General features: G+C 57.4%; 2 protein-coding genes across 10 annotated transcripts in view; both read left to right on the forward strand.

Annotated features, from left to right (window-relative positions):
• STARD3 (StAR related lipid transfer domain containing 3) overlaps window positions 1-16,717 on the forward strand; it is a 35,528-nt gene extending 18,811 nt beyond the window's left edge. For all 9 annotated transcript variants that reach the window (XM_074979093.1, XM_074979094.1, XM_074979101.1 and 6 more), the window contains 13 exons: window positions 2,684-2,761; window positions 3,053-3,130; window positions 3,227-3,280; window positions 3,365-3,482; window positions 5,213-5,311; window positions 6,565-6,617; window positions 7,484-7,576; window positions 8,266-8,328; window positions 9,026-9,121; window positions 9,846-9,925; window positions 11,010-11,114; window positions 13,069-13,162; window positions 15,065-16,717. In XM_074979093.1, the coding sequence (XP_074835194.1) occupies window positions 2,684-2,761; window positions 3,053-3,130; window positions 3,227-3,280; window positions 3,365-3,482; window positions 5,213-5,311; window positions 6,565-6,617; window positions 7,484-7,576; window positions 8,266-8,328; window positions 9,026-9,121; window positions 9,846-9,925; window positions 11,010-11,114; window positions 13,069-13,162; window positions 15,065-15,169 (1,116 nt within the window). In that variant the 3' untranslated portion in view covers window positions 15,170-16,717. The remainder of the gene's footprint in view (window positions 1-2,683; window positions 2,762-3,052; window positions 3,131-3,226; window positions 3,281-3,364; window positions 3,483-5,212; window positions 5,312-6,564; window positions 6,618-7,483; window positions 7,577-8,265; window positions 8,329-9,025; window positions 9,122-9,845; window positions 9,926-11,009; window positions 11,115-13,068; window positions 13,163-15,064) is intronic.
• A 2,119-nt stretch (window positions 16,718-18,836) lies between these two features.
• LOC142002829 (melanoregulin-like) lies at window positions 18,837-22,422 on the forward strand. The gene is made up of 5 exons (XM_074979258.1): window positions 18,837-18,993; window positions 19,643-19,802; window positions 20,414-20,504; window positions 20,756-20,919; window positions 21,141-22,422. Exons 1-5 carry the CDS (start codon window positions 18,923-18,925, stop codon window positions 21,366-21,368), a joined length of 714 nt encoding a protein of 237 aa, XP_074835359.1. The 5' UTR covers window positions 18,837-18,922; the 3' UTR covers window positions 21,369-22,422.
• The last annotated feature ends 5,366 nt before the right edge of the window (window positions 22,423-27,788 follow it).

The following is a 27,788-nucleotide window of genomic DNA, read 5'->3' on the forward strand; positions in this document are numbered from 1 at the left end:
TGGGCTGGTTTTAAACCTCTCAGGCAGCTGATCTTTGAAGCTGCACATGCTGCTGGTCTGTTGTGTGAAGATAAGAGCAGAAAGGAAGTGAACAAAGGTGCATCTGCAATTAGATGTGGAGCCTTTATTGGTCTGGCCTTATTTATTGTGACTGGATCCTGGGAGGACTTATCAGCTGGTATCTTCATGTCCTGTTTACCTGGTTCAGAGGTGGCACTTAGCAGGTTATCTCAGTCAGCTGCTCAGTTCAGGCTGCTCCCAGGAAGTGAGGTGAGTTGTACTGAAGGGACCACAGGAGCAGGGAAATGAACAGCCAGTGTTTCAAAAGTTACGGTTGCAGTAGAAACTTCTTGTGAGGCCCATCTTCTGTGAATTCCCTTGATCCTGTGGTATTGCTCTTGTCCAGGGCTGGCTGAACGTGAGCAGGTGGGGGGAATCTCTTGGCTTTACTTCCAGCATGGCTCATGGAAATAAACCTGATGTGCAAGCTATCCAATTTTTTCAAGTGCCAGCTTGGCTCCCAGTGATGTTGGCTTGTGACTTTGCCCTTACCTGGGACTGAATGGTAACCTCTGGGCCTTGAGCCCAAAAGCTGAAGGTTTGAAAATGTTGAGGTTCAGTTGCGCTGTTGTGAAAATTGCTAGGTTTCTGCAGTTACTCACAAACTGGTGGCGCTCTCTCCTTGGTGCAGTATTGGCTGCTTGTTCAGGTCTGATTTAAGTGAACCATTTGCCTGCAAACTTGAATTGTCTAAGCCCATCTGTTCCTGAGTTAAAGGAATACTGCAAAACCAGCCTCTTGTTTAGACATTTTACTTTGCCCAAGAAATTTAGGCCAGATCCCCCCACCCGCCTTCCCTGCTGGGGTGAGCTCTCATGTCAAGTGGGATCTTGGAATGAATTGGAAAGCTGCAGCTCTGTGAAGCAGGCTCGATTGCCAGCACTGGAGACTTGAAAGTCTCTTGCTGCAGAACAGACAGCGATGGTGCGGAACCGCTGCTCTGTTCCTCTGGGCCCCAGCCCTGGTCTCTCGAGAGCGCTTTCTGATAGCTGCCTTGTCAGCCCTTGGCCTCTCCAGCAAAAGGGCGCACATCACAGCGGTGGCTTTTACGCGGCGAGTGGCTGTCGGTTTCGGAGGAAGACCCGCTGACTGGTTTCTCGTAGGCTGCGAAACAGCTGTCAGATTGCAAGAACATCCAGTCCAGCTGGATTGTGTTGCGCCCCATACTCTGAAGGTAGAAGGCTGGTTCCAATTACCTGACCCATCCAGTCTCTCATAAGCCACAGTTCCAAGCCTCTAAAATAGGATTTGTGGTTTTTTTGTTTTGTTTTTTTTAAATAGAACAAAAGACCCAGTGGGAGGCCCTTAAGTGTGCTTTGAAGCAGAGTCATCTTGACACAAAAGCTGCTAGGCTCATAATAGAATTCCTGTACAGAACGACTGGAAAAGGGTTCCTTTTTGCCCCTCTGTCCCAAGCCGCAGCACGCTTACCTGGGAGCTGACTCATAAGTGCTAACTTCTTCCTTCTTGAGCGTGTTTTCCTGGTAGCGTGGGAATGACTCGTCATAGGAACAAGCTTGAAGGAGAGTTGACGAGCTCTTGTGTGGAACAACTTGAAAAAGAAAAAAAAAAATTACTTACGTAGGCGGCGTTCTGTGAAAGCAGCATCAATCACACCCCCTTCCGGGTTCTTTTGTAGTCAGTGGGCCTTTCCGGAAGACCAGTTCTTTTCTTGGTCCCATTCACGACGTGCTTCTGATAATGGGCTCAGAAGAGGAAGCGCTTGTTTGAAATCCTATCAGTCGAGCTGGCTACTTGTTCTGTGGGCGCGAGATTGCAAATTGTTCTTGGTTAGCTTTAGGACTAAGGGGGGCGCCGGTGGCAAGAGGGGAGAGAAACAAAAGCATTTTGCTTTAAGGAAGCTGGTTTTCAGTGTCCAAGGGTGTTATTTTTTTAAAGTGGGGGTTGTGGGGGGGATCAGTACCCTGTAGGACCCAAGCACACTCTTAAAGCATCTCCATCAGTGATGGCCAACCAGTTCTGAAGTGATAAGAAACTAGCCACATTTTTCTGAAAATATATTTATTGTTCAAGCCAACTAGCCAGATTCAGCTGGCCAAATAGCCACATGTGGCTAGCATCTTGGCCGCCACAGATCTGCATGCTGCTCCTGCTGTCTGTTATTTAGGCTTGGTCTACGCTAGGCAGGTAAGTCAATTGCAGATGCGCGAGTGTAGCTACAGCAGATGCGGAGCTAGAATCGACACATCTGTAATCGCCTTACCTGGCCATCCTCACTGAGGAAGGTTGACGGGAAAGTTTCTCCTGTTGACTTGCTATCGCGAGGAGCATGGGACAGAGCAGCGGGGTCGATTTCACACAGCTCGACTAGGAGCGCCACTCGAACCCTGGAAGATCGACCCTGAGCAGGTTGATCTTCCCGGTAGTGTTGACATGGCCTTAAGCACAGAACAGTCGGTGAAGTAGAAGTGGAGTGGACTGTTGCATACATGCACACCTCCACATTTGCTGATGAGTCTACTTATGGATTCAGCACGCAAGCCTGAGCCGGAACTTGCACTGACTAATGTTGAAACAGAAATATCTGATTTTTTTTTTTTAATCTTCATTTGTTGAGCTACACGCTCACCAGCTGTCTGTTTCCAATCTCTGTAACCTACAGACCAACGATGGCATTCAGAAGAACTTGGAGATTGAAATCATTGCATACCAGTTTAAAACATCCTTCTTTGATATATTTGTAAGTATGCTGAACAGCCGAACGGAAAGAGATCTGTCGCGCTAAGATGGAGGGAGCGGGGCTGATGGACTGGAATTCAGGAGTCGTGGCTTCCCAGCTGAATTCTGCCACTGATCTGCCACGTAACCCCTGCCCTACCTCTTGTCTATTTAGCTTGTCTTTGCTCAGAAGATCTTATTGTGTCTTGCTGTGTCTGTGCAGCACCCTGTATGACAAGCTGAAGCCTTTGGGTGTGAGCGTAATGGAAATAGTAACAAGCCTCTCCTTATCTGTGCCTTTTTGCTTTTAAAGGTCTTGGCTTTTTTCCGATTCTCTGTGTTACTTCTGGGGTATGCGCTCTTCAAACTGCGCCACTGGTGGGTCATAGCGGTAAGTAGTCCCACTTCCTCTCTTAATGCACTGAACTTTTTTCTTTTTAAACTGAAGCTGGCGAGTAGATTTGTGTAACTGTCTTCCCTTTTCCAGGTCACTACCCTGGTGTCCAGTGCCTTCCTCATCGTGAAGGTGATTCTCTCAGAGGTCAGTTGCTCTCAGGGCTCTAACGGGATCTCCTGCTGTGACTTCCCAGGCCATGTAAACTCTGCTTTTCCTTTCCTCCCCCAGCTGCTAGCCAAGGGGGCTTTCGGGTACCTCCTGCCCATCGTCTCTTTCGTGATCGCCTGGCTAGAAACTTGGTTCCTGGATTTTAAAGTCTTGACTCAAGAGGCAGAAGAGGAACGATGTGAGTTTCTTGCTGTCTCTGTGGCTGGAGTAAACACAGCTGCCGGGGCTTTGGCACCAGCTTGTCACTGCTGGGCGTGGGGAAGGCGGAAGCAGAATTAGATGTTTCCTCTAGGCAGGATGTAGAGAGAAGCTGCGTCATCTGACTGCATTGTGGTGGAGAGAGGATTTCACAGGGAGACAATACAGCAGCGATTCTCAAACTTTTCAGCATCATGCCCCCCTTTTCAGCATCCTTTTGATTTTTGAGAAACCCTCACGCCCCCCCACCATCATCCAACCCCCCTTAACCAAAAAAAAAAAATTCAATTTGTAATTTTAAAATAAACACAAACTTGATATAAAAATTTTATTTAAAATTTAAAAAGAAGCACAAATCACTTTTTCTTGGCCCCCTTATAGTTGCCTGGTGCAGCCCCAGCTGGCCAGCTCCCAGAGCCCTGTGCCAGCCTCCAGAGCTGCTCGCACCAGCCGCCCACCCGCCTGAGACCTGCACTGCCCGAGCCTCACACCGCCAGGACCAGCCACCCGCCACCCACTGGGGCCACCTGACCACCAGCTGCCTGAGTCCTGTGCTGCTGGGACTAGCCGCCTGCCCAAGCCCCACGCTTCCAGGGCCAGCCACCCATCTGCCATCCAGAGCCGCCCAAGCCCCACGCTTCTGTGACCATCCACCAGCCTGAACCGCCAAGCCCCACGCTGCTGGGGCCAGCTGTCTGAGCCCCAAGAGTCCCACAGGCTGGCTACCCACCCGAGCCCCTCCCCAGCCCTCTCCCAAAGCCAGGCACCACCAGCCCTCCATCCAGCCCCATCCTCCTCCCCTGCATCCCACACTCACTCTCATTTGCAGAAGGCAGGTAGTGCCCTGTGGGCTTCGCTGGCTGCCTGCTTTTTATAGCAGCTGTGCCGGGTCATCCACGTAAAACAGCAGGGGCTGAGAGGCCCCTTCAGGTGGGGAGAGTGATTTGGGTGGGCGGGGGGGGCTGGGTCACCTGATCCCCCCCCCTCCCCCCCCCAGTTTGGGAAACCGTGCAATACAGCAGCTCAATGCTAATGGGCCCTTCTTGCCTTAAGCACAAGGATGTTTCCCAAGGTGGCGAGCACCCCACGGTCTCATGGACGTGACTGGGAGAGGTGGGTGCTGACCCTCCCTGAGAATCAGTCCCTTGTGCTCAGCCCAGGCTGGGGTGCTTGTGTTGGCAGTGTTTGGGGTTGCAAAAGGAACACCTCCTCCTCTCCCACGTCTCCTAGCCAGAGGGAGGAGGTTGGGGTCTACCCCAGGGAGAACTTGAGGCACGAGACGTGCTCCCAAACATATTGCTAGGTGGGGAAAAACCCGAGGATGGCTGAGTCTTGAGAGGAGGCTTTCGGGTGAAAAACGATCCAGTGTTTAATGTCCCTTTCGGATGAGCAGCGTGTTCTGCATTGCTTCGAGGGAAAGCTCTTATTTAATTAGGTGCTTAATCACCTTTGGATTTGACAAGCAAAAGTGCTCCTTGATCTCCATGCAGATAAAGTGCTGTGTCTCAGATGAAAAGTCAGGGAACGAGGCCTGACAGCTCCTTTCAGGCTGGGCCGAGTCCCCCACCGACGGCCTGCGTCCCAGGACAGAGCTGTGTTCCAAGCCCTGTTCGTTAATGGGGCTCCTTTAACCTGGCGGGGAAGGGACTCGATGCTGGGCGCAAACTGGCTCCTGTACGTATTAACGATTTGTGTGTCTTGGTTCCCTAGGGTACTTGGCTGCGCAGGCTGTCGCCTCCCGGGGCCCTCTGCTGTATTCTGGCGCCCTCTCTGACGGGCAGTTCTATTCCCCTCCCGAGTCTTTGGCAGGTGACGAATGGTTTTGCCTCTCCTTGGCATGCAGTGACCTTTATGTAGGGCTGAGTTCCTTTCTCAGCTGGCAGGATCCCCTGGGGTTCCTCTTCCCTGTTGTTGCCTCTTCAGAGTTCTCGCTGAGTTCTGTCTAATTAGACCGACCTTTGAGCAGTGCCGCCAAGCCCTGGTACTCTGCTGCGAACTCCCATTTGCTTCCAGTGCTGGGGGAAGGGGATGTGCAGAGGTTTTTGGGCCTGGCTGTGCGCGAGGCGGGGGTGTGGAGAAATACCCACCTGCTTTGGTAGCCCAGGAAAGTCGGACGTCAAGTGCAAACACCTGTATGTAAACCAAAGCTTCAGGCTCAGGACGGTGGGTTTGTGAAGCACCATCTGAGGTCGCTCTGGGAGGGACAGAGGTCCCATCCTGGGCACCCAGAGAACTGCACAGTTCATACTAAGGATGTCAATATTTAACCAGTTAACTGGTAGGGGCTGGGCTGGTTAGAGAGGAGGGAGGCTGGGAGCCAGGACTCTTGGGTTCCATTTACCTCACCCCACCAGATGGGAGTCAAGCGTAGTGGTTAGAGCAGAGCGCTGGGAGCTGTCTTGGGTTTTATCACCCCACCCACTTGAGGGAAGTGGGTGAGCATCTAGTGTAGTGGTTAGAGCATCAGGTTGGGAGCCAGGAGTCCTAAGTTCTATTGGAAGTTTAGGGGCTAGAGTGGAGGGCAGTTGGTAGCCAGGACTCTTGGGCTCTATTTCCCCCACTGCCTCCTGGACTCAGCAGGAGGTGGGAGTCTAGTGTGGTGGTTAGAGCAGGTGGTTGGAACCGAGGACTCTTGGGTTCCATTCCCCCAACATGGGAGCATCGTGGGAGTCTAGCTTAGTGGTTAGCATGTCACATTAGCAGCCAGGAGTTCCAGGTTCTATCCTACCTCCTGGGAGGAGGATGGGAGTCTATCCCAGTGGTTAGAGCGGGTGGGGCACGAGATGGGGTGTGATATTGGGTGTGCCACGAAATGATCACAAGTGCTGACATGTGCCGCGAGGTGATCAAGGTTGCTGAGCGCTTCCCTAGCTTGCTGCAGAATGGGAGCAGCATTGGGGGCTGGAGGATGGGAACATTTCCACTGTCACCACTGTTGCTCTTCCTGTAAGAGAACACAGCCTATCCTGCACGGGGCAGTGGGGAAGGGATGTGGGCCCTGCCCTTCCGAATGTCTGACCAACAGGATCTCTTGCTTCCTCCCTCTCTGTCCCTTTCTTTAGGGTCGGACGCTGACTCTGAGGGCGAAGGCGCGGGGCGGGAGTTAACCTCACAGGTAAACGCAGAAGCCGCAATCTTCTCATTTTGCACATCCACTTCAGCCACTGTCGGTTCTTAGCGTCTGTGTGTCAGGCTTCCATGGCTGTCCGGGGCAGTAATGGGTGAATTACTCCAGCACAGCCTGGTGCTGAGTAAATCAAGAGGGGAAGGGTTACCTTCTCCTCCCCCTTCAGTTGGCTTTTAAAGGGGTCAGTGGTCCTGGCCGGGGATCTCTCCAATTTTTTCCGTCCATGGGCAGGATAAATTTTCTGTGCACCACAGTAGGAGCACACTGCTGGCTGTGGGCACTCTGCTTGCCAGCTGGACGGTGCCAGACTCTTTCACAGGTCGTCATCCAAACTCTTGGCTTACAGGGGGTGCTGGCCCTGGCAGAAGTCCCTCTCCTTTGCTCTTACGCTTACTGCAGGGGGTGTTGACTCCACTCTCTCACCCAGTTCCAGCTTAGGTAACAGCCTTCTACCTCCCCACGGTCGTTTCACTCAGAAGCCAGATTCTTGGCATTCTTTCCAACACAGCCATGTAGCTGAGCAGCTGCTGCTTCACCCCAGAGGTGGCTGCATCTCAGTGAGGGGACAGAAGTGATCTCCTCGTGGCTTGTACCATTTCATCTGGTGAAACTGGTGTGGAGAGGTGTTGGGAAGAAAGGGTTAACAACTGTTGAGACACACCGTGAATGGGTCCCTGACACAGCCAGGGCTGGAGTCCTTGCAACGCGCTTCCTCTGCTCCCTGAGCGAAGGGAGAATATTTACAGCAGGGGTCGTAGTGGAATATCTCTTCCTGCTGCCCAGCCACTCGATGGCAAAACCACCCATCCACCCCGCAGGATTGCTCGTGAGGGGAGATTTGTGCTTTCTCCTAGGAGAAGGAATACATCCAGCAAGGCAAAGAAGCAATGGCGGTCGTGGACCAAATCCTCGCCCAGGAGGAAAACTGGAAATTGGAAAAAAACAATGCAAGTATTTTCCCTCTCGCCTGCCAAGTGCGTGGAGGGCTCAGCACAGCCCCGGAACGCCAGGGCCTCCTCAGTCTGGCTACGCCGTGAAGAATGAGCAAGTGTTACTATGACGTGATTGAATTTGGAGTTTTGTTCCTGCTCAGTTCGATGTAAATTGCCTCTTATTTCATTGGAGGTTCGATTACCTTCCTGTTGGACAGAAGAAGGAACCCATCAGTCAGGGCCCCCCCCACAAGCGGGTGGAGGAGTGTGGTTAGCCTGGAATTGCAGGTAGGGTGTGGAGCTGCAGTTGACCGAGTGGGGAAGGCTCAAAGGCATTCATTGGTGAAATAAGGTAGCTAGTGCCCACCAAGCCACCGGATCCAGCCCACAGGCTGCCAGGCGGGACCCTTAGGAACGCTGCGTCTTCCTGCTCCAGATTCCACGCTGCCCCCACCCCACAACGCAAATCTCCCAGCGCCCGTTGGCTAGTTCCTGGCTAACATAGACACTCAGATTGTGCTGTGGGGCAGGAGCAGCGTGCAAAGCTACCCCTTCCCCTCAGCATCTGGGGCAGAGAGCCCCTGCCCATATCACACATCCCTCTTGAATCCAAACTCCCGCTCGGAAGCTGGGGCCCAGCGGGAGCCGGGAAGATGCTGTAACTGTTTGGCACGTGACACGTGGCTTGATCCTCTCTTGCACAGGAGTACGGCGATGTTGTTTACACCATTGAAGTTCCTTTCCATGGCAAGACCTTTATTTTAAAGGTAAGGGTCTGTGCCTGCTTGCTTGGTCTGCCGCAGCTTTGTTTTGGGCAGTAGTTTTGCTGAGTGCCCCAGCGCAGCTGGTTACTTGTGCTCTTCCCTGGCTCCAGCAGTGCAATGCACGAGGCCTCGTAAAGCCCATTCTGCTTGTTTGTGGGCCTCCGGTAATAGAGCCCTGCTGCACTCTTACATTGAGCTCTGTTCTACAGCCCAGATAACACCTGAGCTTGCCATCTAAAACTAACCCGTCCGGCGCCCACAAAAACGCTAGGGTCCAGGAGACTAAAAAAATCGTGTTTCAACTCCTGTTTCCAGGACGATAATAAGATAGCAACTGCCTGCCAGGCAAGACTGGGGTTGATCCCGCTTCACATGCGGTCTGGCGCTAAGAAGCATGGTTAGGCAGTGACTTGTGGTAGTGGCTTAGCTATAAACAACGTTGTAGTGAAGGCCCACAGCTGTGACTTTTTTTTTTGTTTCCCTATGTACGTTGCTGCACATGAAAAGACCCTTAATGAAGGGAGATCTGGGTGACCCCAAGTTGCTGCACATCTGGGTGCAGCCAGTCTTGGTACCATGTCTCCTGAGCACCTGTTTCTTTCAATTGATTGTCCCTAGTGATCTTTATCTTGTGCTGTTGAATACACGCCCAAGGGAAGGCAGCTGGGTCAAGCCACTAACTGACCGTTCCTTTCTTCAGGCCTTCATGCAGTGTTCTGCCGAAACCATCTACCAGGAGGTGATTCTGCAACCAGAGAGGATGATCCTGTGGAACAAAACGGTGGCAGCTTGCCAGGTAAATGCACTGTGAAGGAGGTACTTTTTAATAGCCTTTCGGGAGCTGGAACAGAAGCACACAAGCCTGCAGTGCCTGGCCTGGCAAGAACGGGCAGGTCTGAATGTTTGAAAGTACAGGTTGAACTTCTCTCATCCAGCACCCTCAGGACCCAACCAGTGCCGACCGAGAGAATTTGTTGGAGGTTAATATTGTCTAGCACATCACCAACACTTCCACTGCTTAGTGAGCTCTTAGAAGACGCTTGAGATGCATTGCAGCTCCCAGTCCTGGCTCTCAGTGTTCTGTGCTGTTATTAAGCTGTAAACAAACTTCATGGGACCACAGGAAACTTGGCCACACCCCTGAGAAGTGGTCGTCCAGCTCACTAAAATCCCGCTGGATTACGGATGCTGATGGATGAGAGAGTTCCATATTGGAGAGCTTCATCCTGTAGCTAGATGCATCAAAAGCCCCGGGGAGACAGCCTGGAGGAACTTGGCACCCCCTCCCACCACCCTAGGCACTTGCTGTGCCTAGGACGTGAAGGAAGTGCCTTCTCGTTGCATGAGGGCAGAGGAGGCATTTTTTAACCCCAGGAGGCAAAATGCTGCTGAAAGTTCTTCACTTCTTCTGGGGCCATTGGCAGTTTTAATGGAAGCTCCTTATTCAGAGTTGTTTTTTTGTGCAGCTCTGCAGGCAGGGTCAGAGGAAACCTCCCTTACTCTGTCCTCCTTTCCCTCAGATCTTACAGCGAGTGGAAGATAACACCATTATCTCGTATGACGTGGCAGCGGGGGCTGCCGGGGGCGTGGTGTCACCCAGGTGAGTTTATTCCGTGCCGGTGCCTAGTCGAACAAGCCTCTAAAACAAATCAAGGAGATTAGTATGTGGGAGTTCCAGGCCAACCATCATCTTATACATGAAATAGACAATGGAGCCAAGAGGGAGCTTCTAACGTGCCCTGTGCATGGGTAACATACAGCCATGTTTCCCACCCTGGGCTGCAGAGACCCATGGGGGTAAACGGAGGTCTTCCAGGGGGTACATGAACTCATCTAGGTATTCAGTGGTTTATAAGTAGCCTGTTGTAAAACTAGATAAAGTCAGTACAGTCTAAAAGGTCATTCAGACAGTCGCTTGTTTCTATTCCAGTTAATTGATTTGATATTAAGATGGTAGAGAGTCAGCAAGTTTTCAAGTTCTCCTGTGATAGTTTTGGAAGGAGGTCGTTTAAGTGAGGTGTAACTTGGTGGGATGCAAAACCAATCTGACTCCTGCAAAGGGTACAGCAACCTGGACAGGTTGAGCAACACTTGTTTCAAGACCTCGGCTTACCTTAAGACCATGTTTCTCAAGCGGTGGTGTGTGAACCCTCAGGGATATGCAAGAGAAGTCTGGGGTGCTTAGATTTTTTTGAAAAAGGGGCATTTTTTTTAAATTTGAGAAACACCGACGCAGAGGGTTCTCTTCAATCTTTTCCATAGGTGGCCAGAATAAATTTAGTTCTCTGCACCAAGGCATATGGGGATGTGCACCACCCATAGAAACATATGTGGCTACCTGTGGTTTCTGTGAGCATTCTGCTAATCAGCTGGGCCCCACCTGAATCTTTCCTGATCGGCTGCCCAAGTGTTCAGCTTACAGGAAATGCTGATAGTAATATGTCTTGCAGTGACTTGCCCAAGGCCCTATGCCATATTGATAGCCAGCCCAGGGCCAGACTCCGGAGTCTGACTCCCACCATCTAAATTTCTGGTCTGTCCCTCTAGTAACCATAAATGTACCTAATGTCTCCAGGACCCTTTCCTGCAGGGCTTAGATTGAATATTGGTCCTTGGGGTCTGTGCGGTCCTGTTGCTCCCCTGCAGCACCCAGAGCCATTGCTTTCCCCCTTTTTTTAACCTAGGGACTTCGTAAATGTGCGTCGCATCGAAAGAAGACGAGACCGGTACGTTTCCTCAGGGATTTCAACCACTCACAGTTTGAAGCCCCCGCTCTCCAGATACGTCCGGTGAGCATTTGGATTTTCCTACCTTGCACATTCTTGTAGAATATTAGCTGGTCAGAGCAAACAGAAGCTTGAGTTTCAAAGAGGATGGGGTGGGGTGAGGTTTCTTGATACTGTTGAAGGGCACCAAGGGCTGACTGCCAGAGGCTCCGCCCCTTCTGCCAGAGGCTCCGCCCCTTCTGCCAGAGGCTCCGCCCCAGCCCACCCACTCCCCCCGCCCCTCCCCAGGCCTGTGACTGCCATTCACCCTGCTGGCCTCTGTGGCTGCCAGCATTTTTGTGATCTCTCTGGGGTACTGAGTTCTACTTCCTGTGTTTCTCCTCTTTGTTTAAAGAACAATTGGTGTGCAGTCAGCATGTGGGCCGAGGGAGCGGAGGCAGCGTGCAGGGGAGGGGATGACAGATCAAAAGCTTGGACTGTGAACTGTCACGTGCGGACAATTAGCACTTCAAAGGGAGAATGAGCCGCTGCGCTCACCATGTATTTGGTTTGCTAGGCGGGTGCCTGTAGCTTTAATAAAGGCCCAGGGCACAGTTCAGGGAACATGAGGTGTAAACCGAGCGTGCTGGTCTCCAGCTTTTCTCTCCTTCCAAACTCCAGCGGCCGCCTGCCTTGTGATGCAGTAATCTGGGTCTGAATCGGCTCCAACAAGGCCTCTTTGTTACAGTCAAGCAGTGCCCCAGGTGGCTAGCGACCGGCTCAGCTGCTTTCTTACTGACTTTGTTTTTCTCAGTAATCTCATTCAAGTAATTGACATTTAACTCTCAGGCTCAGTAAGGGCCTCAAGTCTGTTTCGGAGCTGGAGCTTTTCAGAGCTAGAGAAGCTTTAAGGCTGTCGCCAGCAGAAATCCCTTGTGTCCGAAGCAGGGTGGTGGGGATGTGTAGCTCCTTTTAACTGTCCCTGGATGGAGGGGGCCCTTCTGCGCAAATCCGGCTCAAGACAGGCTCTGCCCCTGCCGAGCAGCCCACAGGCAGACAAGAGGGGGCTGCCCAAGCCATGCAGGGAGCAGCGGTCAGAAAGGCGAGACCTTCTCACCAGCTCCTGCGTTTGCCTTTTGCTCTCTGGCGACGGCAGTGCTGGGGAGACGGGCCTCCCTGCTGGCAGCTGTGGAGGGGGAAGGACCTCTCTATCCCGGAGCTGTGAGGCTGTATCTGCCAATGTCACCGTGCACAAACCCAGCCATAGAGCCCCAGTGTGGAGAGGGGCATTCGGCCCATTCATGGCTCTCTCTCTGCTGCTGGAAGAATTCTTGGAGGGGGGCTGCTGAACCAGGCCCCCCCCCTTAGCATCCTCAGCCCCCTTCACTGCTCCCTAGAGTGGGGGCTGGCGGCTGGGACCCCGGGCCAGTGGCCAAACCCCTGACCAAAGGGCTGCCAGCCAAGGAGGGCCCCCAGATCACCCCCACATGCAGGCACGACACCAAGCAGGCAGCAGAGCCACCGGGCCATTAACTGGGAGTCCCAGATGCAGAGGGAGTGGCCAGGACCTCGGGGCCAGCAGCTGGGCCCCCAGGGCTGGCAGCGGGCCTGGCACCAGGCACAAAACCTGGGGGTGCTTCAGTGCATTCTGCACCCTTGCATCCCGTGCCTGTGGGTGGCAGGAGGTGTTGTGATGTGCAAGCACCCACTAGCCCCCCTCCAAATCCCTGGGCCTCGCGTAACTCCTCGCATGGGAAGTAAGCTGGGAGGGGCCAGTGAGCTGGAATCCGCAGAAGAGGCAGCATTTTCTCTGGCTGCAGAGCTGGTGCTGAGCACCTTCCCCGTTAGCTTTGCCCAGCGCCAACACGCTCCCTCTTGGGGCACCCCAGTGCACGACTGGATGGTTAAAAGGTAGGGGTGTCTTGGTGCAGCTTGGCCCTGCGTGTGTGTGTGTGTGTGTGTGTGTGTGTGCGCGCGTGAGATGTTGAGTGTGCAAAGCCTCATGCCTGGGCAATGCTTGTGCTCTTCCTTTTCCCAGGGGTGAGAACGGGCCGGGAGGCTTCATCGTACTGAAATGTGCCACCAATCCAAAAGTGTGCACCTTCCTCTGGATACTCAACACAGACCTCAAGGTAAAGCGGGTTCCCCTTCGGCACGGCCTGGGGTCCTCGTGCACGAGGCAGGGACAGGGTGAGCAAGTCCCCACCCAGGAGTACTCAAACCTCTTGCACCAAGTTGCAACCAAGGCCGCCTCCTCGTGCGCCTGTTCCCGAGGGCGGCCGGATCATGTGCCCCCAAGGCCTGATTCTTCCTGGGGCAGTGCTGAGCCCTGTGTAAACATCCAGCCTCTTTCAGATGTGCTCAACTGGGCTCCCCAGCCCTAAAGAATCGTGGCCGTAGATCTCGGCTCAGTGCAGAGAACAGAACTGGTGGTATTTTTGTGCTGCTCGGGCAGCAGAAGTGAAGTGCCCTCGTGCTGCCCTGCCGCTTACCAGCCAGCGTGTCCGTTGCCCGCTGCGAACTGCAACAAAACCAGCCTCCCCTCGCAGGTGTAAGCGTCCGGCTGGAGTTAGCAGCTCAGCCCTGCTGTCTGCTCCAACAAGGGCAGCGGACTGAGGAGCTGTCAGCCGGGGTCAAGTGGGGGGGATAGGGGGAACAGCCTGCTGAGCACTGGCCTTGGTGCCATGGTAATCCGAGGCTGGGATACGCAAAAAGCTCATTCATCTGGGGCTCGGCCTGTCCCATCCCTCCCCCTCCAGGAGACGCAGGCTGGCTACTCTGGGCTCCTGAGGTGATTGCAGCGCACTTGAAAGATCGACCAAATGGGGGGAGCGGAGCAGAGAGCAGCCAGACTCAGCTGTGCCTCCCACCCGGGCTGTCCTGCCTAGGGCTTTCCAGCCAGGTCTCCTTTGTGGGAACTGGCTCCCAAGTTTGTTCGGCCTCTGCAGAAGTCGGCTGCTTGCGGAGGGTCGTGTGCAGGTGCCCTGGGCTCTCAGCTGCTGCCTGTGAGGAGGAAACGTCTCCAGCAGCCGGGCTGTTCATAAGGGTCTCTTGGGCAGCTTACGCCTTCCCCTGAGGCATCTGGGCTGCCGCTGCCAGAGACAGCTGCCGAGCAAGGTGGCCCATGGGCTCCTCCTGCCTGACATTTCCTCTCTGAAACTTAACGGTTACGTCCTTTGGTAGAAGCTGAGCGCTCCAGGGAACTTGTTCTGCTCCTGTGTCGGAAAACAAACACCCTGAAATGCCTCTGGCTCCATATCCTCCATGGACTGCTGGGGCCAGCTTTTATTTTAGTGCTTTCAACCAGCGCCTAGTGCGACAGGCTCCTGGGCTGCTGCAGCTCTCCTGCCTTGTCTTCTGCCCCCTTGGGTGAGGACTGGCCTGCTGCAGTGGGGCACAGCACCAGGGGGGTTTTATAGGTGTCAAAACGAAACACCTCTAAGTTGGCCCTGAAAGCAGCTACAGGCTGAACCTCTCCAGTCCGGTACCCACAGGCCCCGAGTGGAGCCGAGAGAAGTTTTGCCAGACCAGAGGTCAATATTGTCTAGCAGTATTACCAACCCTCCCACTGCCTGCTGGGCTCTTAGATGACATTTAGGGGTAAATTATAGCTAAATAACAGCCCAGACCACAGAGCACCAGGGCTGGTAGCTGGAAACAAACTTTATGGGACAACAGGAAACTTGGCCCTACCCATGAGAAGTGGGCGTTGAGCTCACGACAATCGTGCCAGAGTATAGATGTTGCCAGGGGGAGAGCGTGGGACTGGAGAGCGTCATCCTGGAGATACGACAACAGGGTCATCACCGCTCCTTGTTGGGATCCCCTCCAGTCAGCTGTGCTGCTGTGGTCGTTTTTGACAAAGCAGCAGCTCTGGTTAATACTGGGTGAAACTGAGCGCAAGGCCAGAGCCCGGCGCTAGGAACCCGGTGCTGGCTCACGCAGGACTTAGCCGTGCTGTTGAGATACAACCCACAGCGGGGCCTCAGCTTTCTCTGGGCTAGGAACTGTTCACCTTCTCTCGTTTTCCACAGGGGCGGCTTCCGCGCTACCTTATCCATCAGAGCCTGGCAGCTACCATGTTCGAGTTCGCGTTCCACCTCCGGCAGCGCGTCAGCGAGGTCTCAAGCCGCCCCTAGCAGCCCTGCCTGCTGCTCCGTGGGACATTCCTTTTGCCCCTTGTTGGCCACTGCTGGCTCGGGGAGCTGATTCCCAGCTGTCAGAGACCCTGCCATGAGAGCCACCAGCGCAGGAGCATGGCCCTCTTCCGCCCCCGCCACAACCCAGCAAGGAAGGGGAGCTCCTTCCTCTGGGTGCATCCTTGTTGCACCACCAATCAAGGACCAAACTGACTGAGCAGCTGTGGGACCACTGGAGCCTGTTCGCATTGAACCCTGTGCCAAAGCCCTCACTGGATCCCTTTGACTTCCCGCTGTAGCCCATGGACGTGGCTGTTCCGGGCTGCATAACGCCCCCCCCATTGCTCTGCCCTGCTCTTTCTAAAACGGTTGAATAATTGCATGTGACTTCCATGTGGCCCGAGCTGCTGGCCTCACCTGAACGCTGCAGAGAAATGGGCCAGGCCGCCTGCTTCATTCCCACCAGGGCAGAGGGTTGGAAATACAGGGCCTCCCGCTGGCGCATTCATCTGGCAGCCTTTGCTTCTGCTCCCAGCACAGCAGGCAGGTCGCAGCCTGGGGGCATTGGCTGCCTCTTGTCATTCCCTGGCTGCCGGGGCATGGGATAGGGCGTGGTGCTGCTAAGGGAAGCAGCAGCCGGGGGCGGGCTAGGGTAGGGGGGGTGGGGGTTCCCTGCCTTCTCACCTGAGCCAAACAGGCAGACTGCTGAGTTAAGTGCCTGGCCGGGCACCCCCCCACTCCAATCCCCACTGGCACCTAGACTGTGCCCTAGAATGGCTGCTGACTCGTGCCCCATGGCAGCACCCCTCTGGTGTGAGCCACAAAAGGCCAGGAGCTAGGCTAGCTCTCCAGCCCCAGCAATGGACATAGCTGGGCCTCCAAGGGTCCCTCCAAGCAACCCCTCAGTAAAACTCTAGTCACACAATAGCCTGCCTGGCTCTTAGCTGGCAGCAGCCCTGGCGATAGTCACCCTCCTCCCCCCAGCTCTGGCCCTGGGGCACAGCACGGCCTTGCCAAGCACATCCCCTTGCCCTGGCACCTGTGGCTCAGGAACAGCCTGTGGCTGGCAGGTTGCAGGCTGGGGCCAGCCCCTTGCAGCTGGGTAGGGCAGGCAGAGGGAGAGTTGGTGCCTGGGCCTCTGTGGTCATGAGCCCGTTTTCTTAATGAAGTGAAATATTCCCCTGCTTGGGGCGAGCGCTGGCGAGTGGGACGGGGGCACCGGGGCGGGGGAAGTTAGGGCCTTGAGTGGGAGGGGTAAGAAATACTAACCACCGCTTGTTCGCTAGTTTCAGCAGGGCCTGTGAAACTGACCTTCATAGATCTGACTGCACCATGGGCTGGTCCCTACCCCCAACCCCCTGTGGCACAGGCGGGGATGGGAGGGTGGCACCTAGTGCCTTCGTGGGGCCTTTCCCCTTGTGCACACCCATGCTGAGTTCTTGGGGGCCAGGGGGGCTCCCCGCCAGCCTGGGTGGTGGAAAGCCTGGCGCGCTGATAACCTGCTGCCTCCACTTTGTACTGTCGTCAAATAAAAACCAACAACCGAGAGGAGCGTCTGGCCTGTGTCACCCAAACTTATGTAGTGCCCCACGCCCTGCTGTGAGCTGTGCCTTGGCAGAGCCTCTGACCTTGTAACCCTCTGCAGCCCTGGTCCCCTTTGTGTGTGCCTCCCAGGCGGTGGGGGGTACAGTGAGGTGGGTGTTTGTTAGCCAGCCAGAAGGCAGCCATGGTGTGCTGGGATAATGGCAGAACTAAGGGGCAAGTTGGCTCCCAGTTCCTTGGGTGTATGGTAACATTAAACACGGGCTGGAGAGGTGAGGGGCTTTTCCTTGGCCTAGCCCAGCGGTGAGCAAACTTCAGGCTGGGCCCCACTTCTCATCCTTGCAATTAGCCAGGCTTTCCCCTACCCGCAACTAGTCGTCCAGACTGACACATTTCAGTGATGTCCCTGTGGGCGAAACATCCCTTTCAGCGGGTGTAAGAAAATAATCTCGCCGAAGGTGAAACCGTTATGAATTGCTCTATGCCTGGGACTGCGCAGACACAAAAAGTCACCGATCTCAACCGTTTTCATGTGCTGCATCCCCCCCGCATAGGACATTCGCGCCCCTCCAAGGGGGCCTAGAGGCAGAGGCTGGGAATCTGCAGCAAATCAAGCTCTCTCCCTGCGCCTGGTTCCCCACCTCTCGCTCTTTCAGTGTGCTGGTGATCTGGCCAGGCTGGTGCTGCAGCTCGGGGGCCAGGGCGAGCATTTCTGTGGCTGGGTAGGAGACTGAGGGGCCGGGAAGTTCGCTCCCAGGCACCTGGGCCGGCTTTGCAGCTTGTGTTTTTGGAGGTGATGCAGACAGTGGATCTGATTCTCCCCCCCGCCCCTTTTCCAGAGGAGTCGCTGACAGCTTCAGCCCCTCTGTACCTTACGGCTGCCTTGGGACCGTCCGCTCCTGCTCTTTGCAAGGACACAAAGCAGCCCTGAGCCTGTCAAACGGACCCGCCAGCAACTCGGCAGCGGACCTGCCTGGGGAGCTGCTGCCTTGGCGCGTCTGTCCCTGCAGCGAGAGCAGCTTTCGGCTGCTTCCCAGCCTGCAAAGAGCCCCCCCGGTACCAGGTGGGGATCCCTGGGGTACAGGGAGCAGCGGCGCATCAGCCTTTCCCTAAGCTCAGCCCCCTCATCAGCGTAAAGCGCGGAGCCTGCACTGGCCCTGCTGGCTGGGAACACCGAGCCGGCCTGGCCTCCCCGGGGCCTTCCAAGCAGGGTGCTGGCTCGTTTCAAGTCCCACCTGCTACAGAGCCTCCCCTCAAACAGGGGTAGCTCCGGGGCCGCAGGGAACGTCACCCCCCCCTGTGCTGGGGAGGGAAAAGAGCCGTGCGAGGGCGTTGCCCCCCTTCCCTGGCAGGGCCCTGGCTTCCACCGGACGCCACCTCCTGTTTGTCTCCAGCGGACCCCCCCGTTTTGGGGGCGGAGGGGGCACAGGCTGCTTGGGGGGGCATTAATGTGACTCGCCGGCGTGGTGCGCGATCCCTCGCTCCTGGGTCCGGCTGCACACGCGCAAGCCAGACGCTCACTCTGGGGCGCGGGCGGCCCCTCACTTTTTCCACCCATGGGCAGAATGAATTTTATTATGCGCACCACCCATAGAAACAGGCAGCCGGCTGGGGGCGCTGCGCACCCCAACCTCGCCTGAGCACTCGGCTTCCGGGGCCCACAGCTGGTAGGAACGCGATGGCCCCCCAGCGTGGAGAGCGCTTCGTGTCTCCCACCTCTGCACCCTCCGCCGCGCCTGCAGCCTCCCACCCCACCCGGGAAGGGCGATTTCTCCAGGGGCAGCGCAGTTTCACCGCCCCAGCCCATTCCTGGGCTAACTCAGCCCCTTTCCCACCGGCTCTGAGCAGCCCCTCCAAAGAAGCAGCATCCCTGACTTCATCCACAGCTCCCCCCCGGATGCCAACGCCCCGCAGCCAGCCCGGGCCTGAAGCTACAGCCCTGGCGGAGCACGGGTTCGCGCCGCGCGAGGGGGGAAACAAGCCGGCTTTCATCGCTCCGGGACCCCGAGCGGTGCAGGGACAAGCCTCCCTTTTCGAGGGCGGCCAGCCCCTCGCCCCAGGCTGCAGCCGGCTGGGGTAGGGGGGTCTCACATGATCCGGGCGTGTGACTCCTGCTGCTCTTAAACCTCCTGCGCTCACACGGCTGCAGAGCCGGCCCTTTGCCCAAGCCCCGGGCGCGCTGCCCCCCATGGCGCTGGAGCCCCCGGGAAAATGGCTGTTTGGCACCAGCTCTGCTGCTGCGCCTGCGAACGGGAAGAGCCGGAGAGCAGCCCGCTCCTCAGGTATTTATTACCATCATCAGGCTAAGGAGCCCGGGGCCTCGGTGGCCTCTGGGCGCTGGAGAGGTGGCTGCGACGGGAGGCGTTTTCTGCCTTGCTGTAAAGAGGGGGAAACTGAGGCACCCAATAAGGCGACGTCTTGCCCGGCGGGACGCGCGGGGTGCGGCTGGGCTCGGAGCGGTGCTTTAAACCACCCCCTCGCTTCGGTTTGCGCCCCCCGCCCTGAGCTCCAGCGCCGGCGGCTGCTCAAAGCCCCAGGTGGCCCTTTGCGAAGCATCAGCCCGTGCCCCCGGCTGCTTCTCTTCCCCGTCCCGGCCTCCGCCCCTCTCCTGCACCCGTCCTCGGCTGCTTGGCCCGGGGTCCCAGCTGCCGCCTGCCAAGGGGGGCCGTGCACCGCCCGTAGACACCCGCTGCCGGCCGGGGCGCTCTGCCAGTCCGCTGGGCAGCACCTGAATCTCTCCTGGGCGCCCGCCCAAGCGCTCAGCTCGCAGGGAGCTCTGGCCCCCATCCCCAGGCCGTGACTTGTGCGCGGGGACGGGGCAAAGCCTGGGAGAGTGGCCGGTGCGGCTGGCCAGGGGCTGGCTGCTCCCGTGGGGCTGGCCAGGGCCCGGGCCCTCCTCTCTCGCCCGGCCCCGCTCTGCTCTCGTTGCAGGGACATGCTCTGGTATTTCGACCAGCTGGGGAAGCGCAAACGGGCCCAGGCCACCAACCTGTGGAACGAGCCGGCGGACGACACCCACATGGAGCGGGACGACGACCGCGAGCTCTACAACCTGCTGCAGAGACGGGCCCAGCTGCGCCGGGGCTCAGAGGTCCGTGCCCCGCCCCCCGCCCCGCCGGCTCCAGCGCAGCCGGCTGCAGGCTGCTGTCTTCTCCCCGGGGGCTGGCTACCCAGGGCGCAGGGCACCAAAGGGAGGCCTGGATGCTGTGCCTGGCTCCGCCACCGGCCTGGGCTGTGAGCTGTGGCCCATCCGTGGCCCTGACCGCCTCAGTTTCCCCTCCCACCCTCCCTGCTTAGCCTGGGAGCTCTCACGCTGTGTTTGGGCGGTGCCCAGTACAGAGGGGCCCTGCTGCTGTGTAGCGCCTGGAGGTGTTACAGGGACCGGCCGAGTGGGTGACACCCCAGGCAGGGCTTAGCGGGGATCTCCCCCTTGCTGCCTGTCCTGCTTTGATCCTGGGCTTCCCGGGGGGAAACTGAGGCACGGGGAGGCTGGCGCTTGGCCAAGGGCCACTGGCCAGAGCCAGGAACAGCCCCCAGGCGCCAGGGCTCTGGTCCCACCTGCTCCCCAAAGGCCCTGGCCAGCTCCGGCACCAGGGCTCCGGGCCTGTCCGCAGTGCTGGGGTACAGCAGCCCCCTGGGCAGAGCAGAGGAGAGCTGATGCCTTCCGGCTCCCGGGGCCTGACCCCGGCCCCTCTCCCGCAGGGCTACCGCCGCCTGAGCTTTGACATCAGCGCCCACCGCCAGATCCGCCGGGAGGTGAAGGACCGATGGAGGCAGATCCTGGAGGTGCTGGGTACGGCGGGAGGCGGGAGGCGGCGCAGCTGAGGGGCTGATTTCCTGCCCCACGGAGCCCCCGCTTGAATGCTGGCATCCCTGAGCCCCACCAGCCCCGGGCAAGGAGAAGCTTCTGCCTTGGGGCAGGAGGAGTAGCTCCTCTGGCTGGTGGCGGGAGTAGGTTCTTATCCCCTTAAAGTGGCACATCCCCACCGGGGTGCCGAGCGTGGAACTGGGCTCAGCGGCCTCTCCCTTCCTGTCCTCCCGCAGGGTTCAGCGCCGAGGCCGATCGCTTGCTGGACGTCACCTCCGTGGCCTCTTACAGCTCCCTGCGCCAGCCCCTGCAGGCCCGCCAGCTGCTCACGGCCCTGGCCGAGCAGACCAGCCTCTTCGACCGTCACTGCAGCCTCCCGGAGAGATACCTCTTCGTCCTGGTGCGTGGGGCAGGGTAGGGGGCTGCCCGGGCTCTGTGTCCAGGGGGAGGCCTGGGGAGCCCTTTCTCCGCCCCTGCTGCAATGCCCGGGGCGGGGGGAGGCAGCGGCTGTGGCTGTAGGGAGGGCAGATGTGCTGTGGCTGCTCCCCGCACAGGGGATGTGGGTCCCTCCCCTGGTCCTGGCCCCCTCCCCACCCAGCCCGGCTGCCTCCCCCTCCCCAGGACCGGCTGCTCATCCTGGACTCAGGGGATGACTTCCTCTCCGCTGCCCGGCGGTACTACCCCCTGGAGGCCGAGGAGGAGGGGCCCCCCGGCGAGGAGGAGCCCCCCAGCCAGGAGGCAGTGCTGGTGACGCTCAGCCCTGGGCCCCAAGGCCTGACAGAGGAGGAGGAAGAGGAGGAGGCTGCAGCAATGGACGAAGAGTCGCTGTTGGACAAGCTGCTGGAGTGAGACCTGCCCTGCGGGGAGCCGGACGGAGCCTCGCGCTGAACTGACCCCTGAGCATCCTGCCACTGGAGGGGGCTGGGGGGGTCACACCCCCTGCACTGCGCTGGAGCTCATTGGCTGCTCACCCCTTCTCCTTCCTGGGGGCTGCCCGCCCATCTCCCCACACTTCCCAAGCTGGGCTCAGAGCCGCCCTGCCCATCCTGCATTGCTAACATGGGGGAGGTGCTGGCCCAGGGCGAGCAAGGAGCCAGCGGCCCCCCTAGCACAGAACAGCCAGGCCCAGGGCTCGCTCCTTTCTGCAGTCCCCACTCCCATGCAGCCACCTCTGGGGTGGAACACAGCAGCGGCTTACCCAGTGTGCCACTCGCCCCCTTAGCAAGGAGCCCTAGAACCCTTCCCTCAGGGACGGCACCTCCAAATGCCCCCAGCATCAGGCAATGGCCCTCGGCTGTGGGGGGCCGTAACGGGGAGCAGCTTTGGGCCCCGTGTTCTCAGGCGTGTCAGGAAGCGGCCCTGCAGCTTGGGCTGTTGCTGTCTGCCCTTGGCTCAGGTGTGAACATTGCCTGCCACTGGCAGTGCGTCAACGTGCAGGGCAGAGTGTGCAAGTGCAAGGCAGTGAGTGTGAACGTGCAAGGCCTGTTCCCCTCCTTCCTGCAGGCGCTGTGCAGCATGGCTGGTGACGGAGCTTTCTTGGGGGGCCCGGCGCTGTCATTCTAGCCTAATGAACGTCAGTCAAACAGGTGCCGTTGGGCGGGGCCCTGGGGGGGTCCCCCCTCCCCCACTATATAAACACACTCTCTCCTGCCCTGTTCTGTGGGGGTCCCAGCAGGGGGGTCCTGCCTGCATTTCTCAGCCTGACTGAGAGAAAAGCTGGGGCGGTTCTCATCTCCACCTGGTCCCCACGCTTCCCAGTGCAGCCTCTGGTCATCCCCAGCCCAGCAGCGTGTGTCTCCTGGTGGTGAACATCCACACAGGCCTCTGTGCACAGAACAAAATTTATTCCACCCCCCCCCCCACGGGTGGCCAAACTTAGCGGGAGCCCTGTTCTGTGCCCTGAGCCGCAGCCCTCCACCTGCTTGTGCCGTTCAGCCACCAGTTGTATTGTGTTTGTGTGTGACATGCAAAGCCTGTGTTTTGTGTTGGGGGGGCAGGGGGTGGGTGTGTGAGATGGAGTGGGGGATACCTGTGTGTGTGTGTGGCTCACAGAGGGTGGGGGGCTCCTGCTGAGGGTAACCCTGACGACCAGGTAACACCTTTGTACTGGAGACAAAGGAGGAGGTGGAGCCTGAGGGGTTTGAATTGGAACTGGGAGTTGGAAAGCAGTTAGTCTGGGCTGAGGGAGAGAGAGAGACAAAGGAGGGGGCAAGGCCCCAGCTCTGGGGGGGCCCCTCGGGGCCTCCTCTCCTCAACATGGATTGGACTGGTTGTCTCTGCCTGCTGTACTGACTCCTCTGTACGCTGCTGTGTCCTGTCGGCTAATAAACCCTCTGTTTTCCTGCTGAGTGAGAGACTCTCCTGCCTGCGGACAGGGTGCAGAGCTTGGGGGACCCCAGAACCCCATCACACTGGTGTCAGAAGTGGGATGTTCTGCACCCCGAGGATGGAGCATCCAGTAGTAAGTGACGGGTGCCACGGAAGAAGAAGAGGGGCCTGTGAGACCCAGGTGTGCTGACGGGCAGTGAGGTGCAATTTCCCAAGGGGGAGGGGCCTGCGGCCGAACCCAAGCAACTGTGGTCGTGGTTCTCGAGAGGGGGTGTCACACCCGAGCAGGGGTTACTCCTGGGAATCTGTTGGAGTCGGTCCCAGAAGGTGGAAGGGCCGAGGGCCCAACCCCCAGAAACAAGTGACCCACAAGGAGGCTGACGCTGAATGAGTTCTTCCCAAGACAGTGTGCTCATGGTCCTTGAGAGCGGGTGTCACACTGAAGAAGGGGTTCCTCTGAGAGTCTGTTGGAGTTGGTCCCAGAGGGCAGAGGGGCCTACGGCCTAACCCCAGGGAGCTTGTGACCCACAAGGAGCCTGGCACACTGAAGGGATTCTTCCAGGAATCATGGGGTGCAGAGGGCATCAGCCTGAGAGCCTGCAACCACGCTGAGCAACTCCGCTGTGAAGTGGCAGCACCTGGAAACCGAATCGAGATTAAAGAAGCTGGACAAGGCAGCGTGGATGTGCAGTGGCAGAGCTGAGGGTTAAGGAAAATCCTGCAGAGGTGAGCCCGGATCGGGGCAGGGAACCCTGGACTGCATGGAGTTCTGAACCGAGTGGCCTGCCACAGCTCAAGGAGAGAAGGAGCGATTCCAACCCATCATCTACTAGTGGCCAAGACAGACCTGCAAAGAGTTTTCCAGGCCTGGGCCAAGGAAGGTCCCTGTGTGTCTGTGCAGGAAAGCAGCTGATCCACTGGGAATGGCAAGTTGTCTGTGAGAGAAGCTGCTCCACCTTCTGTGTGTGTGTGGAGACCAGCCGGGGGGCTGGGAAAAAGGAGAGAGTGTCTCCCATTGTCTGTCTGTGTTGAACAGCAGCAGCAGCCTGGGGAGAGAGCAGAGCCTGCGTTTGGAAAAGGTGCCAATGAGGAAACTAGCCCATTGTCTGAGGAAGACTTCCCCAGCCTGGGGTGGCTGGAGAAGGAACCACCAGGAAAGAGCATTCCAGGTGTGCCTAAACCCAGCCATGGGGGCTGGAGCAGAGGGAATGGCTCTGGGATGGGCAGTGGTATCCCTGCTAAGGACACTGGTCCTTGGTGCAAGAAAAGTGCTTCTGCTTCTGGGGAAGTGAATCCTTTGCCTGAGCCTGTGGGGGCTCAAGATGGAGCCAAGATCCCAGAGCTGGATCTGAGGGCAGCTGAAGCCCAGATGGGAAGTGGGCCTGCCTCTGTGTCTCTCAGGGGGGATAATGCTTTAACTTGGTCTAATCCAGTTAGTATCATCAGGGAATCCCAGAGACCAGACGATTCTGGTACTTGTTCTTTGCCTGATGCTGAGGTGTTACTGGGAGGGGGTGAGAGGACTCTGTCCTACCAGAGTCATCCTCTCGCCAGGACACAAGAACAGACGGGCAATGGAGTTACGTTGCCTGATGAAGATAAAGGAGCTGGTAGCAGAAGGGAGGAAAGGGACCCTAACCTTCTGTCCGGTGGTACTGGCTGTCTGCCTGGAGGGGGATTACGTGGGAATCTGCCTGATGGGCCAGAAGTGATCCTGGGTGTAGGTGAGACCCAGGAGCTGGTTGTGGCTCAAGGGAGCAATGCCCCTGGGGAGCCAGACGGGGTGAGTTGTTGTTTGGGGGAGCTCTTGAGGAAGAGAATTTCCCTGAAACTTTTCCTGACCCATCTGTGGGGACTGCAGAAAATGGGAGTGAGGTGAAGGAGAGTGAACAGGAAAGGTGCATGTCTGTAAGAGCCAGAGCAGCCCTTTGCCTGGGGAGAAGTTTGTTTCAGCTCCTGATGACCAGGACCTGCATGAGTGTGAAACCACTGGCTGTGCTCTGCAAGGGTCCAAAGCAGGCAGTGTAAAAGTTTCTCAGGAATTGGAAGTTGATGCAAGTAAAGTGAAAACTATCAGGGAATGTGAGCAGCCCTGTGAGAACCAAGTAAAACAGCTGCACAGTCAGTCTCTGTAGGATGCAGGAGAGCTCCAGCAATTCCCCATCTCCAGATGGTGGAAACACTTATATGCTCATACTGGATTCAACTTCCGATTCCATGGGGAGGCAGTAGTTGGAGGTGGAAGGACAAAGGAGCTTTGGGCCTGGTGGGCCAGTAAGGGATAAACAGGGATTCCTTCATGTGGATTCTGCGTCTGGGACTCACAAAACAACTCTCAGAAAGCAGTTTGGTTTGCAAATTTCCAGGCTGGCTGGGAGGGGGCCGTCTCCCTGAGATCATCAATGGCCCAGCTCTTGTCAGAAGGGAGGGCACAGCCAGAGAGCTCAGATTTCCACCCCAGGGGGCAAGGGAGAAGATTAGAACTTGATGGTGCTAAGAAAGGCCTCAGCCATTTATCCCCAAAATACCAGATTCTCAAGGAGGTTGCACAAAGGTTGTGGTCTACCAAAGAGCAACGTAAATGTACAGTTGCAATGGGTTTGTTCTGTGACTCAACGCTGACTGCTGTAACCAAGGGGTGCTGCTACCCAAAGCTGTAGAATTGTACCATGCACTGAATGTTTGGAAAGAGCCATTTGACATGATGACATTGATGTAGAAGCATGAGTTGTATGTCGAAGGAGTCTGTAACTCTGAAATGTCACCATTGTTCCCTGTAACTAGTCTTGCAACCTCTCACATGAGGAGGAACATTCCAAACCTATTGTGTGGCATGGAAGGGGAGACTGAGGCACACAACCATTTTGGTGGTCTGGCTAAATGCCAAGGGTGGAAGCATTTGTACCTTCTTTTACTGGACTGTAACTGAATTCCAAACATGTGCTGGAGCAGCTGTATGGGCTGGTGGTCAGACAGGGCAGGGCCCAGACCAGAAAAGAACTATTTGATCTGTTGGTGCTGTAGCATCTGTATGGGCTCTGCCTGCCCGACTTGAGAACGTGGGTGATGGACCGGAGGCCGTAGCAGGGAGACCAACCAACCTGAGGGAGCTAAAGGGACTTGTCCAGCTGCATCACATGAAAAGGGCCAATACCAAGCTCCTGAGCTGGAGCCTCCGCCAGCAGGATTATGACATGGAGGTGGTGCACATCGAGGGGAGCACTGAGGGTGCAGCCGATGCCCAATCACGAGGGGAGGGCCCCGAACTTCCCCAGGTCACTGGCTGAGTGACCCCGCTCAGTTCGGTCTGGAAGGGGGGAGAGATGTGATGGAGTGGGGGATACCTGTGGGTATGTGAGTGGCTCACAGAGGGTGTGGGGCTCCTGCTGAGGGTAACCCTGACGACCAGGTAACACCTTTGTACTGGAGACAAAGGAGAAGGTGGAGCCTGAGGGGTTTGAATTGGAACTGGGAGTGGAAAGCAGTTAGTCTGGGCTGAGGGAGAGAGAGACAAAGGAGGGGGCCAGGCCCCAGCTCTGGGGGCCCCTCGGGGCCTCCTCTCCCCAGCATGGATTGGACTGGCTGTCTCTGCCTGCTGTACTGACTCCTCTGTACGATGCTGTGTCCTGTCAGCTAATAAACCCGCTGTTTTCCTGCTGAGTGAGAGACTCTCCTGCCTGCAGACGGGGTGTGGAGCTTGGGGGACCCCAGAACCCCATCACAGTGTGGGTGGGGCATAGGGGGCGTGTGTGTGTGTGTGTGTGTGTGTGTGTGTGTGCGCAAATGCAGTGCCTAGCCCAGGGCAAGGGCTTGATCCCTGTCCGGTGGCCCTTACCCTAATTATAACTAATGACTCATTAGTGCCTGCGTGCTTGAAATAGAGACCGGGCCATTCCCCAGCTTGCAGGGACAGGGGGCAGCTGCAGCTGGCGTTGCTGGTCTAGGGTGGGATCATGTGTCAGTCCGGGGGGGAGGTTAGGAGGTGTCAAGCTGCCCCCCCCCCCCCGAGTTTGGCAGCTGGTGCCTGTCAAGCAGTTAACGTGTCTCTGATTGTGTTGTTTACCCGACCCCTGGGTGTCATCTTCCCGCCTTTGCCAGCGCCCAGCAGGGAGACGGGTGCTCCCGGGTGCTCTGCAAGGCGCACCAGCTGGGGTGGGGGGCCCCGAGTGGAGTGGGGGGGGGCGCCTAGCACTTAATTGTCATTAAGCTGTTGTCTAGTTTGGGGAGCTGGCGGCCAGCTGGGCCAAAGGGCAGGCGAGCGCTGCTCCTGGCCGGGGAAAGCCCAGCCGATCCCCATGCACACTCCTGGGGTTAGAGGCTCCCCCCCCCAGCTCCACCCCAGCTGGGTTCCAGTCTTCGGGCTGCAAGGGGACGGGGCCAGCTCTGGCAGCTGCTGGGCCAGCTGTGGCAGCAAGGGGCGGTGAGTGGGCAGAGGCCAGGGGCAGGACGAGCCATCCCCCCCACCCCACACACACAAAGGGATGTCCCTGCAGGTGAAAGGTGTAAAGCCCACCCCGCAACCGTGCTCCTGCCCCCGCAGCCCAGAGCTGGTGGGGGGGGTGTCTCCCCAGCCGAGTTGCTCCAGAAGAGCAGCCGCTCCTCCGAAATAACTGCGCCAGCGGCTGTGTCCTGCACCCACTAGCAGGACACAGGTCCCAAACAGCGGCCGGCTTGCTTAGAATTTGGCAAACCTCCTTCCGCGAGGAGCAGCGCGTAGGGCCTGGCCAGCCAGGGAGTGGGGCTACTTCCCAATAAGCTAGGCCGGAGAAGCTTAAGCCGCAATAAAGCTGCCGTGTAGCCGATGGATTCCGGATGAGCCGAAATCGGCTCTGTAGTGTGTGTGGCGACGCCTGTTGGGAATAAGTTTTGCTTATTTTGGAGCTTCCCTGGCGTGTGGCGGCGTTATTCCGGAACAGCTAATTTTGGAACGCTAACTCCGGA

The sequence above is a fragment of the Carettochelys insculpta genome, chromosome 28 (assembly GCF_033958435.1).
Source record: "Carettochelys insculpta isolate YL-2023 chromosome 28, ASM3395843v1, whole genome shotgun sequence".
Classification (NCBI taxonomy): Eukaryota; Metazoa; Chordata; order Testudines; family Carettochelyidae; genus Carettochelys; species Carettochelys insculpta.